General features: G+C 60.2%; 1 protein-coding gene across 2 annotated transcripts in view; it reads left to right on the top strand.

Moving 5' to 3' along the window:
• The window catches only part of TPO (thyroid peroxidase), a 28,450-nt gene extending 23,865 nt beyond the window's left edge, over nucleotides 1-4,585 (top strand). For both annotated transcript variants that reach the window (XM_081576281.1, XM_081576272.1), the window contains 2 exons: nucleotides 3,294-3,425; nucleotides 4,482-4,585. In XM_081576281.1, coding sequence (XP_081432407.1) covers nucleotides 3,294-3,425; nucleotides 4,482-4,585 — 236 coding nt within the window. The remainder of the gene's footprint in view (nucleotides 1-3,293; nucleotides 3,426-4,481) is intronic.
• The last annotated feature ends 11,774 nt before the right edge of the window (nucleotides 4,586-16,359 follow it).

Genomic DNA, 16,359 nt, shown 5'->3' with positions numbered 1-16,359 from the left:
GAAGAAAAGTTATGACCAACCTAGACAGCATATTAAAAAGCAGAGACATAACTTTACCAACAAAGGTCCGAGTAGTCCAAGCTATGGTTTTTCCAGTAGACATGTATGGTTGTGAGAGTTGGACTATAAAGATAGCTGAGCGCTGAAGAATTGATGCTTTTGAACTGTGGTGTTGGAGAAGACTATTGAGAGTCCCTTGGACTGCAAGGAGATCCAACCAATCCATCCTAAAGGAAATCAGTCCTGCATGTTCATTGGAAAGACTGCTGTTGAAGCTGAAACTCCAATACTTTGGCCACCTGATGTGAAGAACTGACTCATTTGAAAAGACTCTGATGCTGGGAAAGATTGAAGGCAGGAGAAGGGGATGGCAGAGGATGAGATGGTTGGGTGGCATCACCAACTCAATGGACATGATTTTGAGTAAACTCCGGGAGTTGGTGATGGACAGGGAAGCCTGGTGTGCTGTAGTCCATGGGGTTGCAAAGAGTCAGACAGGATTGAGCAACTGAACTGAACTGAACATAATATAAATTATGTAATATAATTTGTGTGCATGCATGCGTGCTAAGCCACTTCAGTCATGTCTGACCCTTTGTGACCCAAAGGACTGTAGCCCTCCAGGCTCCTCTGTCCCTGGGGATTCTCCAGGCAGGAATACTGGAGTGGGTTGCCATGCCTTCCTGCAGGGGATCTTCCCAACCCAGGGATCCAACCTGCGTCTCTTGTGTGTCCTGCTTTGGCAGAAGGGTTCTTTACCACTAGCACCAGCCCATTATAACTTGTATAATATAACATATAATATAATGTAAAATAACTTACATCATATTGTACAGCAGCTATACTTCAACTTTAAAAAAGAACCGGGAGGAAACCGCAATGCATACACACATAACCGTCGCCCACGCAGAAGTGCCCCTGGGTATCACTGCCTTCCAGGGGCTGTTTGCCTAGATAAAGGGTGTCCTCCCAGGGCCCCTGTCCCTACATCGTGTTTCTAGAAAGGAAGCCCCAGGAATCACCTCACACTTGCTGACAGGGTGACCGGGGAGGGACAGAGGAGGCAGAAGAGGCTGGAACCCCAGGGATGCTTGTGGAACGGAGCTTGCAGAGCCAGTCCTGCAGTGAAGCAGAAGTGTTTCCACTGGAGGCATCGCCGGAGCGGAGTCCCCACTGGAGGCTGCCATTTCCTGGTGAGACCTCAGTCTCCTCCCTGCGGGGGCCCAGCATTCCTGCTCCAGGAGGGACCCAGAGCCAGGACCACCAAGCAGAAGCAGGAGGCCTCCGGGCCCTGGAGAAGCGCCCCCACACCAGTCGCGTTCGCAGGACCTCAGAGAAGTGGGAGGTGGACTCAGGCAAGAATCTGGCTGGTTCACAAGAAATGAGAGCAAGATCCAGTTTGGTCAGTTCTGCAGTTCCCGTCTGGCAGATGAAATATCTGGAGGTGGAGGGGGGTCCTAGCTGACAGCCTGTGAAGGTACCTAATTCGACCAGACTGTGCACTGAGAAACAGGCAAGACGTGTTGTGTACACGTCATCACGACACGGGATTTTCATTCCAATTCTGGGGACTCTAAAAGTGTTGTCCGGGAAGGGCCGCGGCCTCTAGAGCCTGAGTCGTGGAGGGGGCGCCCGGGAGAGGCGGGGGCGGCCACAGGGAAGGTGCAGGCGCTCCCTCCAGGTGCGAAGGACGACCAGGTGGGACGGGGCTCCGGCGGCGGCTTGGGGAGCGTGAGGACGTGGGCGTGGCCGCGGCCGGCCCCCTGTGTGGAGCGGCCTGGCGTGAGCGCAGGGGACTCGGGGGATGGCGGGCGAGGCCTCCCTCCCGGATCTGTCGGATCCGTCGGAGCATGGCTCCCCGGGAACCCGGCTGGGCCTGCTGCGGCCACGTCTGGATGCGTCTGCTCTTCCTCCCCGCAGTTGTGTCCTGCTGATACCCCTTCAGGAGCGGACGTCGCAGCGTTGCTTCCGGTTAGTGGGTGCAGAGCGAAGTGCCCGCCTCGCCCAGGGCCTCGGTCCTCGGTCAGTGCGGCCAGCACCCTCCTGCACTGGGCCGGGCATGGCGTCGTGGGCGGGCCTTCGTCTGTTCTGCCTAAACCCGCGGCCATTCTGTGCACCACGCTGGCTACTTGTTTAGGGTGTCTGTGACCCCACACTCTATTCCCAGGGCTCGCGAGGGTCAGTGAAGGAGGAGGAACGCTTCGGACCAGGAGAGCAGAGGAGACTCAGTGCCCTGAGCTCACCGCCGCCCGAGTGTGCTCCCCCCGGGGCCCCAGTCACACCGTCCCCCTGGGGAGGTCACACCGCCCTCAGGATGCTCGGAACGAGGGCAGCGTCGCCCTTCCACACCCGCCGTCCTCGCGTCGCCCTTCCACACCCGCCGTCCTCACACCTCCCGTCTTTTCCTAACGTATCGTCTCACACCTACGGCTGACTGCTCCCCAGAGGCGGGTGTCAGGGCTGACAGCGCGTGTCAGCCAGACTCTGAACAGGCTGGCCGCTCTGAGGTCCGAGTCACAGCCTGACTCAGGTCCAGGGTGGGGGTGGGGGCTCGGTCAGCAAAGGCTGACCCCTGCTACCTCATGCCTCCTAACGCAGGGCCCACGGAGCGGGTGGGGTGGTGTGTGTGGTCGTGCAGCGCGTGTGCGGGACGCGTCGAATCTCTGGACGCCAGCCCAGGTCTCCTGGAATCGGCCTTAATAGAGGCTAGTTACTTAGACACGGGAGCCTGGGGACCTGGCGTGTCGTGGGTTCAGGCGGGAGACCGTGCGGGGCTGCACACACTCCCCATTTTGGGGGCTCAGCTCCCGCCCCTGCCCTCGCGCCCGGGGGGCAGGTCTCGGCTCCCGCTGCATGCCTGGCGTTTCCTCAGTGGTGGAGGCCCAGTGTGGACCATCGGGCTGGACTCTGTAGCTCGAGGCGGGCTGACTCGGACGGCACCACTGTCTCCCAGGGAGGCCGAGTCTCCACATCTGAGCGAGGCCCAGCGGCCTGTGTGGCCTGAGCCTCCAGGGGCCTGTCCCAGGCCAACTGGGGGTCATGGGCCTGAGGTGGCTGCCGTGGATGGGGTGGGAGAAGCGGTCAGGCCAGTGGGGCACAAGGTGGCCCCGGGCCGAGCTGAGCCCTGAGGGCTGAAGGGCACACGTCCCCGGGGGTGTTGGGTGCTCTCTCTTCAAAGGGCAGGAGCCGGGACATGTGGCCCCGGCCTGAGGTGACGTCCCCCTGCTCCGGATGAGAGACAGGACCGTGGAGGGCCGCGGAGGCTGGGCACTGACCTCCTGTCATGTGTGCAGACGTCAACGAGTGTGAGGACGAAGTGGACCCTCCCTGCCACGCGTCCGCGCGGTGTGAGAACACCAAGGGCGGCTTCCGGTGTGAGTGCAGCGACCCCCACGTGCCCGGCGAGGACGGCAGGACCTGCGTGGGTGAGACCACGGCCTCTGTGCCAGCCGGGGGTGTCTGTGTGACACTCGGGGTGACTGCGGCCCCCGTGTGCCAGCCAGGAGGCATCTGTCCCAGCCTGGGGGTGTCTGTGTGACACTCGGGGTGACCACGGCCCCCGTGTGCCAGCCAGGGGGCGTCTGTTCTACACTCGGGGTGACAGCGGCCCCTGTGTGCCAGCCAGGGGGCGTCTGTCCCAGCCAGGGGGTGTCTGTTCTACACTTGGGGTGACCGCGGCCCCCGTGTGCCAGCCGGGGGGCGTCTGTTCTACACTCGGGGTGACCGCGGCCCCTGTGTGCCAGCCAGGGGGCGTCTGTCCCAGCCAGGGGGTGTCTGTTCTACACTTGGGGTGACCGCAGCCCCCGTGTGCCAGCCGGGGGGTGTCTGTTCTACACTCGGGGTGACCATGGCCCCTGTGTGCCAGCCAGGGGGCGTCTGACCCAGCCTGGGGGCGTCTATGTGACACTCGGGGTGACCGCGGCCCCCGTGTGCCAGCCAGGGGTGTCTGCGTCACTCTTGGGGTGACCACAGGTTATCGTCTGGCCTTGCATTCCCCACTGCCACGTCCCCTGATACTGGGTGGGAGCAGGGGCCCCGCAGGTTTGTGCCTTGCCTGAGACACAGGAGCCTGTGAGCCCCTGGGGGTGGTGCGGACCCTGTTGCAGATGCTCAGACAGTTCTAAGCCCCCTGAACTGTCTCTGAGGTGGAAGCACAATGTTTGAGCCCCGTGTGCCGAACAGAGAGGGTAAGCAGCTTGCTCGGGCTCACACAGCCTCACAGCTGCGGGTCTGGAATCTTAACTTGGCTTCCAGCTCCTGCATCAGCTCCTGTTACCAGGGCAAGACATCTCAGTAAAGCTCCTGTGGGAGCATCAGAGCTCAGTACAGAGCAGAGCTCAGCTCCAAGCAGCACAGGCGAGCCGGGAATGGACGGCCAGCGGGACAGAGCTTGCTGGCTTCCAGGGATGCGGGGTCGGGCGGGCAGGCTGGCCCCGGTCCTTGGCTGGCAGGCTCACCGACCAGCTCCGCCCTTGTTCCAGACTCCGGGAGGCTCCCGCGGGCGTCTCTGGTCTCCCTGGTGCTGGGCGCTGTGCTCCTCTGCGGTCTGGCGGGCCTCACCTGGACGGTGGTTTGCAGGTGGTAAGTCCCCACTTCGCAGCGGCTCCCTCCCCTTGGGCCCGGCGGTTGTGAAGCTGGTGGAGACCACGGCTGTTTCCACTGGCGCCTGTCTGTCTCTGGAGCCATTTGCCTTCCTGAGTCTTGCTTTTAGCCCTAAATAAGGAGGGTGGAGTGACGCTACACAGCAGAGGGTGTCCGCCATCTGGATGCAGACTCGGTGACGTCAGATCGCTGGTCCGATTAAGCGGCTGTGCTGAATGACGAAGGTTCTTGTTCTTACGAAGGTTTCTCAGAGAAGAGGGGTCTTTCCTGGATAAAGCCTTATTCTTCATTCCTCTCCCTTCCCTCAAGAGCAGACTCCGGAGGAAATGGGAAATTGAAAGGTGAACTGTTGGGTTACAAATGGCCGGGTCTGTGTGTTTCTGGGGGTGAGAGCCAAGTGGGGGGTTCCCCTCGGTGGGCCGTGTCCATCCCATGGGGGACCGGACTCCAGCCCCACCCCTCACCCCCTCCGCTGCTGTGGCCTCCCATCTCCCGGCTCCGCTGCTGGGTGTCCAGTGTGCACTTGAGACCGCGTGGAAGTCACTGTGTGGTCAGACTGGCCCAGGGCCCAGGCCCGCCGCCCTGACCAGCCTCGGAAGCTGGCGGACCTTCAGGTCAGCCTGGGGGCCAGCTCTGCGCTGCTGGCTGCAGGCGTCCTGCTTCTAAGACTCGGGAGCCGCACCCACCCCGTGTCCACACGTCACGCTGACCCTCTGCTCCTGGGGGCCTGTGCTGGGTGTCCCGTCTTCTCGGGGGCTCAGCGCCTCCCGCACACCGGTAGAAGATGACTTACCTGACTGCAGACCAGGAGTCTTAGAGGAGGAGGGCGTCGGGACAGGGCCCCTGTGCTTTCACAATCCCTTGGTCCTGAAAGCTTAGCTGTCACCAGTTCTTAAAACCCTTAGATACCGAGAAATCAATTAAGCAATGAAAATGAGACAGGCTCAGGCAAGCAACCCCAGTCAGCTGGCTCTGTAGCCACCTACTAAATGCTCCCCCTGTGAAACTGGTGTCACCAGAGCTTAGCATTCAGGTGCAGTTTTGCATTTGTCGACCTTGCAGTCAAACGTCAGTCCCCGTATTATCGTGAAGAATGCTCTGCCTCCAGCGCCTGCTCGGGAGAAATAGCTGTCTGCTTTAAGATTGGCAGCGTGGATGAGTGAACACCCTCCTGAGGGACTCTGGGAGGGATCACCTGCCACACTTGACTGCAGACTCTGGAGCCTGGAGAATTCCCTACAGACACGACTTCGGTTTGCCAAGTGTCTCTTACCTGAGCCACCTGTGGAGCCCGTGGGGCGAGGGAGACTGCTGGCAGAGAGGGGAGGGCCAGGAGTTCTTTATGGGGACCACGCGGGCCTCTGCATGAGCCCCTGAGCCCCGCGGGGCTCTGGATACTCTGCATCCTCGGAGCCTTGATGGGAAGGAGCCTAAACCACAGCCCCTCCTCCCAGAAGCTCCTCTGAGCCCCTGCGCATCTGCATGCTGCTGCCCTGATGATTCCAGCCACGTGGAAGGGAGGGGGCTGATGGGAGAGACAGAAAGACAGAGGGAGACAGAGACATGGGCACAAAGAGAAGAGACAGAGAGAGAGAACGGAGAGAGACAGAGACACAAGTGAAGACAGAAACAGACGGAGAGACACACAGACAGAGAGACACACCTCTTAGGACAGCTCTCAGGTGCTGTGGGGGCCTTGACCTTCATTCCGTGTTGATTCTCCCACCCCCACCCCCAATCTATTCCTCCCCTACTATTTTGGATCTAAGCCTGTACATTTTGGGGTAATGACTATTAACATAATTATTTCAACCAGAAATATGCCAGCATTGACATGTTTCCACTGAAAGGCTGATCCACAATTAACTCCATTAAAACCAACTGTCCAATCAGCTTTCTTCACGCAATAAAAACACACCACTGTTTAAATTGTTTATCTCATTGAAATTATATTCACCAAGATAAATATTTTTCTGTGCAACTTTTGCACGGAAAGCTTGATTCATGGTCGGTTGTCTGGGCCCATCCATCTTGCTGATCAGTCTCCAGTCCTGAGAGCTTCTCTGCCTAGTTACTCCTGCGGTCTGAACTTCCCAGGTCAACCCTTTCGGGCTAAATTGCATCCAGATCATGTTTACCGGTCGGTCATCAGTCCGCCGGCTCGGTCATCAGTCCGCCGGCGGGACGGTGAGGCGTCCACCTCAGCTCCTCCCACGTGCTCTGGTTTCCTTGTCTGTCCCACGTTTAATTTCCCACCCTGAGTCTCAGGGCCTGAGATATAATTCTTCAGAGTCTCTTTGTTTAGGACATGCCTTATCCTATCCCTTAGGCAGTTGGCAGCTCCATTTTGCACTGTTTCTACTGGAATGTGATTGTAGCTGGGGAAAGAAGGGTTAATTCACATGCTTCCCACTTACCCTGGAGAAGCTGGGATGGGGACCCCTGGGCCGGGCAGCGTCTCCTGGGCCCAAGGGTTAACCTTCTGTGCACGTCCACACCTCCGGTCAGCGTACCTGCTTCCCTGTCCCACCGCCTCTTTACAGGGAGGTGACCCGCAGGGAGGCTGGCCTCGCCTGGTCTGCCAGCCAGAGCCCAGAGCTGGCCAAAAGGATATATTCCTCACTGTCCCTGTAAGAGCGGCTGCAGACAACTGAACCTGTCATACAGAGTATTGCTTTTTTGTTGCTGTCAGTTTTTTGCTATTTATCAGTTTCTCTTTGAGAAAAGCATAGAGCTGTGTTCTTGTGTTAAGGGGCTGAGTAGAGGCAGTTGCAGCACAATTTTCCTGCCCCCCCGTCCAGCGGGGGGACCCGGGCTCAGGCGTCCTATCCTGACGTCCAGGGACGCTGGTGTCCCACATGGCCCCTGGCCTGGCAGAGCCCATGACTCCGTGTTCCAGTCCCCCTGCTCCTCCCCTCCTACCCCTCACAGGGCCCTGGGACCCCTACTTGGGACCCAGCCCCTTCAACACCCCTCCCCGCCACGCCCTCCCCCAGGGTCTCTCGGAGCTGAAGGCCGATGGCCCCCCCGAGTCAGGCGTCCTCACACCTTTGGACACGTTTCTGAAAGTCCCCACTGGCTCAGCGTGAGATTGTGTCTGAGAAGAGGTCCAGCCGCCCCCACTTCCATGCCGTGACCTTTGCTGTCCTTCCCGCCCTTCACTTGGGGGTGGTGCTGGGCTCCCCGAGGCAGAATCTCCTCGGATGCTCCAGCAGGGCCCAGGCGTCTGCCTCCAGCCGTGCTCCACGGAATTCCCAGTTTTGTTTTCTAAACCAAGATGTTGGCTTGAATCTAAAGTAGGTTTCCGAGTTTGAGGAGCGAGCTGGTGCCGCTGGGAGTGGCCCCTGGAGGCTGCCGGGCTCGGGCCCCTCTGGGCAATGACCGCTGAGAGGACGCGTTTACCCACAGGACGCTCGCCGACCCCAAGTCCTCGCTGCCTCCCGCGGGGGGAGCGGGAGAAGGACATTCCTGGCTGGGCCGTGGGAAGCTCCGGGACGTGCGTGCTCCGCAGCGGGATGCTTCCACGGGGCTTGCAGAGCAGGTGGGTTCACAGCGAGCCTTCCTGGGGTTTGCAACCTCATGGGTGTCTGTCAAGGCCCAGGAAGTCATCGGAGGCGCTGGGGCCACGAGCACTGGGGCTGAGGGCGCTGGGGCCGCGGGCGCTGGGGCCGCGGGCGCTGGGGCCAGGGCGCATCAGCCTGGCCCCTCCCGTGTTTCCTTCTGACGCCAGCTCCACCCCTGGGGCACCTTCCCTCTGCCCGTGTCCTTCTCCTACGAACTGCATTCCTGGGAGATGCTAGTTTGCAAAGTGTTAACTACTTTTTAAAAAGTAAAGGCACATTGGAATCAATGACCTGGAGGGAACGGACTGGAAATGCCTTTCTATTGTATGAAAGGCTACCAGCCCAAGGGTCCCTTCAGGCGGCAGCATCCACTGTCTCAAGTACCGGCTGACACTGCCTGGAGAGGAGCCAGAAGCTGAAAGAAAGCGTCAACTTTTACAGTGGCTTCTTAAGAAAAGGAAACAGTTATAATCAGTGTGAAAAAATCAGTCGAAGCTTGCTTTTCACTATTTTTACCTTATAAGCATGAATGACTCCAACGGTGTTATATTTAAAAAGTCATTGCTATTCCCCGGGGCCTGCCTGGAATTCAGGGCTAGGTGGTGGTCAGAGCTAAAATGATCCCATCCTTGGAGGCGGAGTGGAATCAGCCTTGACACCTGCCTGCAAGCCTGGAACCAAGAAAACTGCCCCCTCCCCCGAGCGAGGAGGGCCCCCCCCCAGGCGCTCAGACCAGGTCTTTGTAGCACCCCAGCGGGCGCTTCGCCAGCCTCCGGGGCCAGCACATGGCTTCCTGTTGGTCTGAAGCTCACCAGGGCTTCTCTCCCTAGGGCCCGGCCTGTGGATCCCAAGTCCTCCTCTGCAAGTAGGAGCCCCCGACCCCCGTGTGGGGCGTGTGCGCTGCTCACGGGCCAGAGTCAGACAGCGCTCGCGTCCACCTGGACTCTCGTGGGGTGGAGTGCGCGGACCCTCGCACGCTGCCCGCTGCCTGATCAGGACATGCTGACCGGGCCCGGGTGAATAAATCCCACCACCTAACGTCTGGCTCCTTTTGTAAGCACACCTGACGGGTCCCTCCTGGAGGGGGGGCCATGAGAATGTATTTACATGTTATGCATATTTATGTTTTGTAAGCACATGGGATGAGTCCCTCCTGGGGGCGCAGCATGAGAAGGTATTTACAATCTTACATATTTATGAACCTTTCCCTCCACCCAGAGGAACGGAAGACTGTCCCTGCCCCCACACCAGCCTCACTGTCTCTCACTTGCTTTCTGCTCCCTCTTCCGAGACCCCCCACCTCCACTTGGGTTTCCTCCCAGCCCCGCCCCTCCTCCGATTCTCTGGATGCACTGCGAGCCCAGGGCACCTCCTCCATCACCGCAGGCGCCTGGACCCGCGTCCCTCCTCCCTCCGGTCCCCCTGGGAGAGGGGAGAACCACGGCTGAGGCTGGGACAGGGTCAGCGAGTCGTCCAGTCATCTGGGAACCTGCCGACGGACTTGGAGTCCAGGCTCCGCTTCCCAGCCCCCTCCCCACAGCTCCGGGCAATCTCTGCCCCTCCCTGTCCCTCCCTCAGCTTGATCATCCTCCAAGGGACCCCCGTGGGCTCGTGGGCAGTCCCCCCCCACGCTGCCCTGCTGGGTCCTTCCTTCCCCAGGACACAGGAAGCCTTCCTCCTGGTTAGAACCAGGTGCAGAGAGGTGCCTGTGGCCTGCACCTGTTGGGCTCTGAGGCCACAGGAAGGTAGGGACAGACAGGATCCTGTAGCTCAGCTCTGTGCCCGCGAGGCGGGAGCTGGCCGGGACCCCGAAGGTTTGCTCTGCGTGTTAAGTCAGCTGACAACACCGCCTCTCGTAGCTCCTGGGTCAGCCTGTCCTGTGCTCCTAAGTTCTTACTGTTGATATGAGACCCGTTAATGACATAACGATTAGGCCACCACAGGAGACCCCCGACCACCCTCCCTTCACGCCCCGGGGAGAGGAAGCTGGTCCCTGGGGGGAGCCTAGATTGTCCCCCAGAGGGGAGGCACAGCAGACGTGCGCCCTGCGCAGCTGCAGGGGGTAAGGAGTGGCCGCTCCGGAGGACTCCTGCTGAGGAGGCAGACGGTCAGGCGGGCGTCCAGTCCCGTGCTGGACCTGGGCCCCCGAGCCTCAGCCTCGTGGACGAAGGACTGGAAGAGAGCACGCCCCCCGGCACACGTCGGCCCCCAGGGCTCCCTGAGCGCCAAGCCGCCCTCTCTGTGGGTGGATGGCACCACCTGCTGGGTGACCGGGGCAGCTCTGCCCGCGGCTCTGCCGGGGCCGCCCCAGGCTTCCACTGAGAGGACTGCCTCTTTGAGGTCAGTTTGGTTCAGTCGCTCAGTCGTGTCCGACTCTTTGCGACCCTATGGACTGCAGCACCGCCAGGCCTCCCTGTCCATCACCAACTCCCAGAGCTTACCTAAACCCATGTCCATCGAGTCGGTGGTGCCATCCAGCCATCTCGCCCTCTGTCGCCCTTTCTCCCCCTGCCCCCAATCCTTCCCAGCATCAGGGGCTTTCCCAATCTGCCTCGAACACGGGCAGCCTCTGCCTCTACCTGCTTCCTCCCCTGGGAGTCCAGGGTCACCTCCGTCCCTGTTGGCTGTCATCCCGAGGGGCCGGGTCCCATCGGGGTCACAGCACAGCGGGCCGGAAAGTCGAGGGGTGAGGTGATGCAGAAGGAATAGCAGCTTTACTCAGGAGCCAGCAGACTGAGAGGAAGGGGGACCAACGTCTTGAAGAACCATCTGAACTTGGGGTAGAATTCAGGCTCGTCTGTACAAGGGAAGGGGAAGTGGAGGGTTCAGGCCTGGGGGTGAATGTAGGGGGTAGACTCTTAGAGCCCCGGCCTTCAAGGGTGCACAGCACGTCCGTTTCCCGCTTTTCCTGTAGGCTGGTCTGAGGTCTGCAAGCCCTTCAGCTGTTAGCACTTTTCCACACTTACCTCTGCTTATTCACAAGGCTTCTAGGCTGAAAGCAAACCTACCTACAATGAGTTTCAGCCATGAAACATGTGTCTCTGGACACAGCAGCATTTTTCTGACATTTGGCTCTTGAAGAGCAGGGCTCAGGTGACAGGAGACAGGCCCAGAGGATGAGGCAGGGTGCAGGTGCGTGTCCACGCCCTTCTGCTCTGCTCCAACCCCCTCTCCGTCCCGCCCCGGCCTCCGGGGACCCCAGAGGCACGCGCCCACCGTGAGGGCCACCGTGCCAGGACCAGGTGCCCCAACTTCAGGACAAAACACACTTCGCGTGGAGGGAATGTTCTCAGAGAGATTCCCCTGGGAGTCAGAGTTTGTTTCACTGCAAACATTCTCAGAGTTGTTTTTAATCAGTAATAAACTTCAGGAGGCATCTTACCTGACGGTCTGAAGACGAAATACTGCAATACCCGCGAGTGTCCCCTTCTGCACGGAGCCTTCCTACCTCCAGCCTCCCCCAAAGGTGAAGGGGGATCTGTGTCCAGGGACCCTCTGCAGTGAGATACACTCGGCTTGGTTGGTACTGAGCTCATGAGACGAAAAACACAGTTAAATACACAGCAGAATCGAGACTGGGGGCTCCTCCCAGGATGGCCATCCCCGAGTCCACCCACGCATCTCACGCCCCACAGGCCCCCTCCTGCTGCGCCGTCTTCAGAGCCGCGTCGTGCGTTGCGTGGACACGGCCGTGCCGCCCAGCTCGGATCCAGAGGGGTGTGTCCGCGCTGCTTTGGGAGGATGGAGACGCCATGCTGCTGAGGGCGGGAAAGCGTCCACAGAGGCAGGGCCGTGGGCCCGGAAAACCCCAGGGCCACGCACATGTCAGTCCAGCGATGGGTGACTTCTTTTATGACTTCTGTTAGAGTTTTGCATTTACTACTTTCATTGCAAAAGAAATGGGTAGCACTTTAAGCTACCCATTTCCCTGGTCGCTCAGCTGGTAAAGAATCCACCTGCAATGCAGGAGACCTCGGTTTGATTCCAGGGTCGGGAAGTTGCCCTGGAGAAGGGCAACTCTGTCCCAGCTCCCCCTCAAGGCTGCACCTCTGGCCCCACGGCCATGGCGGGGGGGAGTAGCTTTCTCGAAGGTGGCCACTTGTCCCCCAAACCCGGCAGCGACTCGGCGGGGAGGCCTCCGCACGGTGTGGGCAGCGCAGGCTCGACCGCGTCGGCCAGCTGCTCCTGGGTCAGCCCACAGACCCCCAGGCTGGCCTGTTGGGGAACCAGAGACGGTCCCTTAACACTGGCCCTGCTGCCGCTGTAGAAACCTCAGCTGGGAAACCTATTTTCTTAGCGGGCGGAGGCACTCCTGGAGATGTTTCCCGCAGACTTAAGGAAGCGGGCTCCAGTTTCCGGAACTTGTTTTGGGGCCAGGCCGCGGCACTTTGATCTGGAGCGCAGCGGGCCCGCCCCGTGGGGTGGGCGCCGGCAGGCCGCCAGGTGAACCGCGCGCGGCCGCCTCTCTAGGGCTCCCATCCACTGAGGCCTCTCCCAGCGTGGCCCCGGGGTGCGCTGCATCAGGACCCAGCCTCATACGTCGGAGGTGAGCGAGCAGGGTGCACTAAAGGCCACCAGAGGAGCGGCAAGCGTGCCCTCCCGGTGCGAGCGGGCAGCCCCACGGGGCAAGGCCCTCTGGGGCTGCTGTGTCCTCTGGCCACGTCCCCCCGGGGGGACCAGCCTGCCTGCCGGCGGCACCCAGGAGGTCTCCCCATCGGGCCTGTGCTGGGTGGGGGTCTGCCCTCCCGGCCCGCGTCCACGGCCCGGCCTCCCTGACCGTCGGCCGTCTGCACTCCCGAGGCAGACTGCAATCTGCGGCTGCTCCGAGCAGCTCAGCGACAGGGGGAACACGGTACTGTTCGTAAGAAATGCTTCCTTCAGAAGCTTCCATTGCCAGGGCCGACCACAGAAATTCAGAGGAAGGGGAGGAGGCTGAGCCCGGGACAATCTACGCCAGAAAACGAAGGTTTGGGGGAAAATAGGAGGGTGGGGTGTTGAGCTTGGCAGGGGCTCACCTCTTTGCCAGAGAGAACGCGAGACAATTTGTGCAGAGTTTCACCACGTGCGCCAGCCGGGATTCGTCTCTGCACATTCATAAATGACTTTCCTCTCATGTTACAGACCCGTCCGGGGGCTGAGAGGGTCACTTACATTTGCGGTTGTGTGTTACTGAACTTTATGAGGAAAATTACACGGTCTGGTGGACTCCGAGTCTCTGAGCCGCTCCCACCACGAGTGGGAGTCTGGGGTCCCTGGATAGCCCTCCAGGCCCCACACTGGCCCTCCCCCGGGCCCCAGGCCTCATCAGTGGGGCCAGGCTGGACCTCCTGCAAGTCCTGCCTGCGGTCAGCAGCGCTCAGACACCTCAGCAACCACTTCTGTCCGGCTGTCGCTGTACAGGCCCAGTACAGACAGACAGACAGACGCGAACCGCCGGTGCCCGCGGGAGCCGGGAAACGCGGAGCCCCCGGTCGGCCAGGTGTGCAGAGAGGCCCCGGCTGGCGAAGCTTGGGGCTGTCACGCCGGTTGATGTCGAGGGCACCACTGAAGTGACGGCAGCAAACTTCACTCAGCACGGCACCAGGCGGAGAGCCTGCTTTGGGAGACCTGGCGGAGGGGTGGGGTGGCGGGCAGGAAACTGCAGGAAGGCTGGAGAAGAGAGGCAGAAACGGAGTGTCTGGGGTGCCCGTCGGCCCTGTTTGGGGTGAGAGCCCCATGCCAGCCTGGCGCCTGGGGTGTGTGCCAACCACGGCGCTGGGCCTGGGGGCAGCGGAGCCTCTGCAGGGACACGGACGCTCCTGAGGGTCCTGTGAGGAGCGACCCCATCTGGGGCCTAGGAGACTATTTCAGGACAGAGAACTTGCGTTTCATCCCCGAAGTTCACAAACCTGCAGATCCACTGGGGGGGGACAGGGGGTGCAGGCTTCACAGGAGCCTTCCAGCTGCTTCCGGGGGCTCAGCCCTGAGGGCAGGGGGCAGGTGGGCAGCCAGGGGTCTGGACTGGACGGCACCCGGTCCCAGGGAGCCCTGCTCCCCTGCCCGTTGTCGAAGGGACGCTCAGAGCAGCCTGCCTGAGTCCGGTCTCCGAGCCTGGGTGACCCGCGTGGGGCCCAGACTCCGTCCCCTCCAGCCGCCTGGGTCGGTCTCTGGCTCAGTGGGACTGCGGTGATGATGGCGATAATAAACTTGACAAGACGCACGCAGCCCGGTGTTCACTGCAGCTCTGTTCACAACAGCCAGGACTTGGACGCAGCCTGTGTCCATCACCAGAGGAATGGGTGCAGGAGATGCGCTAGGTACATGTAGTGGGATGTTACTCGGCCATAAGAAAGAATGAAATGATGCCATTTGCATGGATGGACCCAGAGATTATCATACCAACCAAAGGAAGTCAAACAGAGAAGGACAAATATCATCTGATATCTCTTACATGTAAAATATATATTAAAAAAGGGTACAAATGGATTTATTTACAAAATAGAAACACAGTCAGACCAGAGAAAACACATCTGTTTACCAGAGGGGAACAATTGAGGGAGGAATAAATGTGGTTTGGGAAGCACGTACCCGTCCTACCGTATAAAATAGACAAACAAGGGCACTGCACAGCACAGGAAGCTACATTCAACGTCGTGTAATAACTTATAGTGGAAAACAACCAAAAAGGAATATAGGTAAATGCACACACATATACACATATAAAGCCAAACGACTTCGCTGTACTTACGAAAGCACACGGTATGGTACATCAACTACACGCCGATATAAAACTATTAATTGATTAACGGGTGATAATGACAGCAGCAACCTTGGGGGTCCCGACGTGAGTCTCACTGCAGGTGGGTCCAGCCCGCTGGCGGGCTGGTGGCGGCTTCTCATCTCTTTTCTACAGATACCTCAGAGGCTGAGCACGAGCTCATTCAGATCAGGCTCTGGGCTGTAAAAATCCTTCTTGAGAAAATAGAGTTGTCTCAAACTGCCATGTGAAATATTTTTTGTTGGCAGTGTTTAAATCCACTTTTCTCCAGCCCCCAAACTGGAAAAACAATTTTCGCTTGGAAATGCCTGGGATGACATGGCTGTGGAGACTGCTCTTTCCCGGGGTTTGTGGTTTCGCCCAGGGGAGTGCTTCCATATGTGTGTGGAGCTCTGACTGGTTTTGCTCTTTTCCAGCCAAAATGTGTGCGCTTCCTGCTCCGACTCAGAGCGTGAGGCGGTGGGAGGTGGACGGTCCACCCCGGAGGGCCTGGGAGGCGGTCAGCCCTGCGGCGGCTCTGTGGATGCCTGGTGGACACGCAGGGCATCTCCATGAGGAAATGGGAGCTGCTGGGTCAGGTCAGCAAGCGCGGACCCGCTTCCTGGGGACGTGCCAGGTCCCCGGCCCCTCAGATGCTGGAGAACTCATGGTCTCTCCGCTCCAGGTGAAATGTCCTCCATGGAGCTGGCCAAGCAGGGGGTCGGGGGGCTGTGTCTGGAGCCACGGGGCCCAGCAGGGCAGCTCCTTCCAATGAAGTGGGAGCTGGAAATGCACACCCCACACTCGGCTCCTGTGCGGAGGGGCTGGAGCCAGCCGGGGTGCCAAACTCAGCCAGGACCCCCCCTGCAGGGGCCAGCCGGGGTGCCAAACTCAGCCAGGACCCTCCCTGCAGGGGCCAGCCGGGGTGCCAAACTCAGCCAGGACCCCCCCTACAGGGGCCAGCCGGGGTGCCAAACTTGGCCAGGACACCCCTGCAGGGGTCAGCTGGGGTGCCAAACTCAGCCAGGAGCCCCCCTGCCAGGACCACAGCCCCCTGACAGGGTCAGCTAGGGTGCCAAACTTGGCCAGGACCCCCCCTGCAGGGGCCAGCCGGGGTGCCAAACTTGGCCAGGACCACCGCCCCCTGCCAGGACCACTGCCCCCTGACAGGGTCAGCCAGGGTGCCAAATTCAGCCAGGACCGCCCCCCCCCCCCAGCAGGGGCCAGCCGGGGTGCCAAACTCAGCCAGGACCACCGCCACCCGCCCCCAGATGGCCAGCCGCCTCCCTCCTCGGCCTCCTCCACGTCTGCAAATCACCTATTCTCTGAGACGCATTCGTGACCCTGAATCGAGACTCAGAGCATCTCAAGGTCACTGGCGGGCATCGTAGAGCAGGGTCCATGCCCAGCTGAGGTCTGAGCGCAGCCTCTGCTCCAGCTGGTCTGGGCACAGGGGCT

This window comes from Giraffa tippelskirchi, chromosome 1, assembly GCF_054371585.1.
Source record: "Giraffa tippelskirchi isolate mGirTip1 chromosome 1, T2T-mGirTip1v1.2.pri, whole genome shotgun sequence".
NCBI classification, from domain to species: Eukaryota; Metazoa; Chordata; class Mammalia; order Artiodactyla; family Giraffidae; genus Giraffa; species Giraffa tippelskirchi.
Note: the sequence above shows the minus strand (reverse complement) of the source record. Positions and strands in the feature narration are given on the sequence as shown.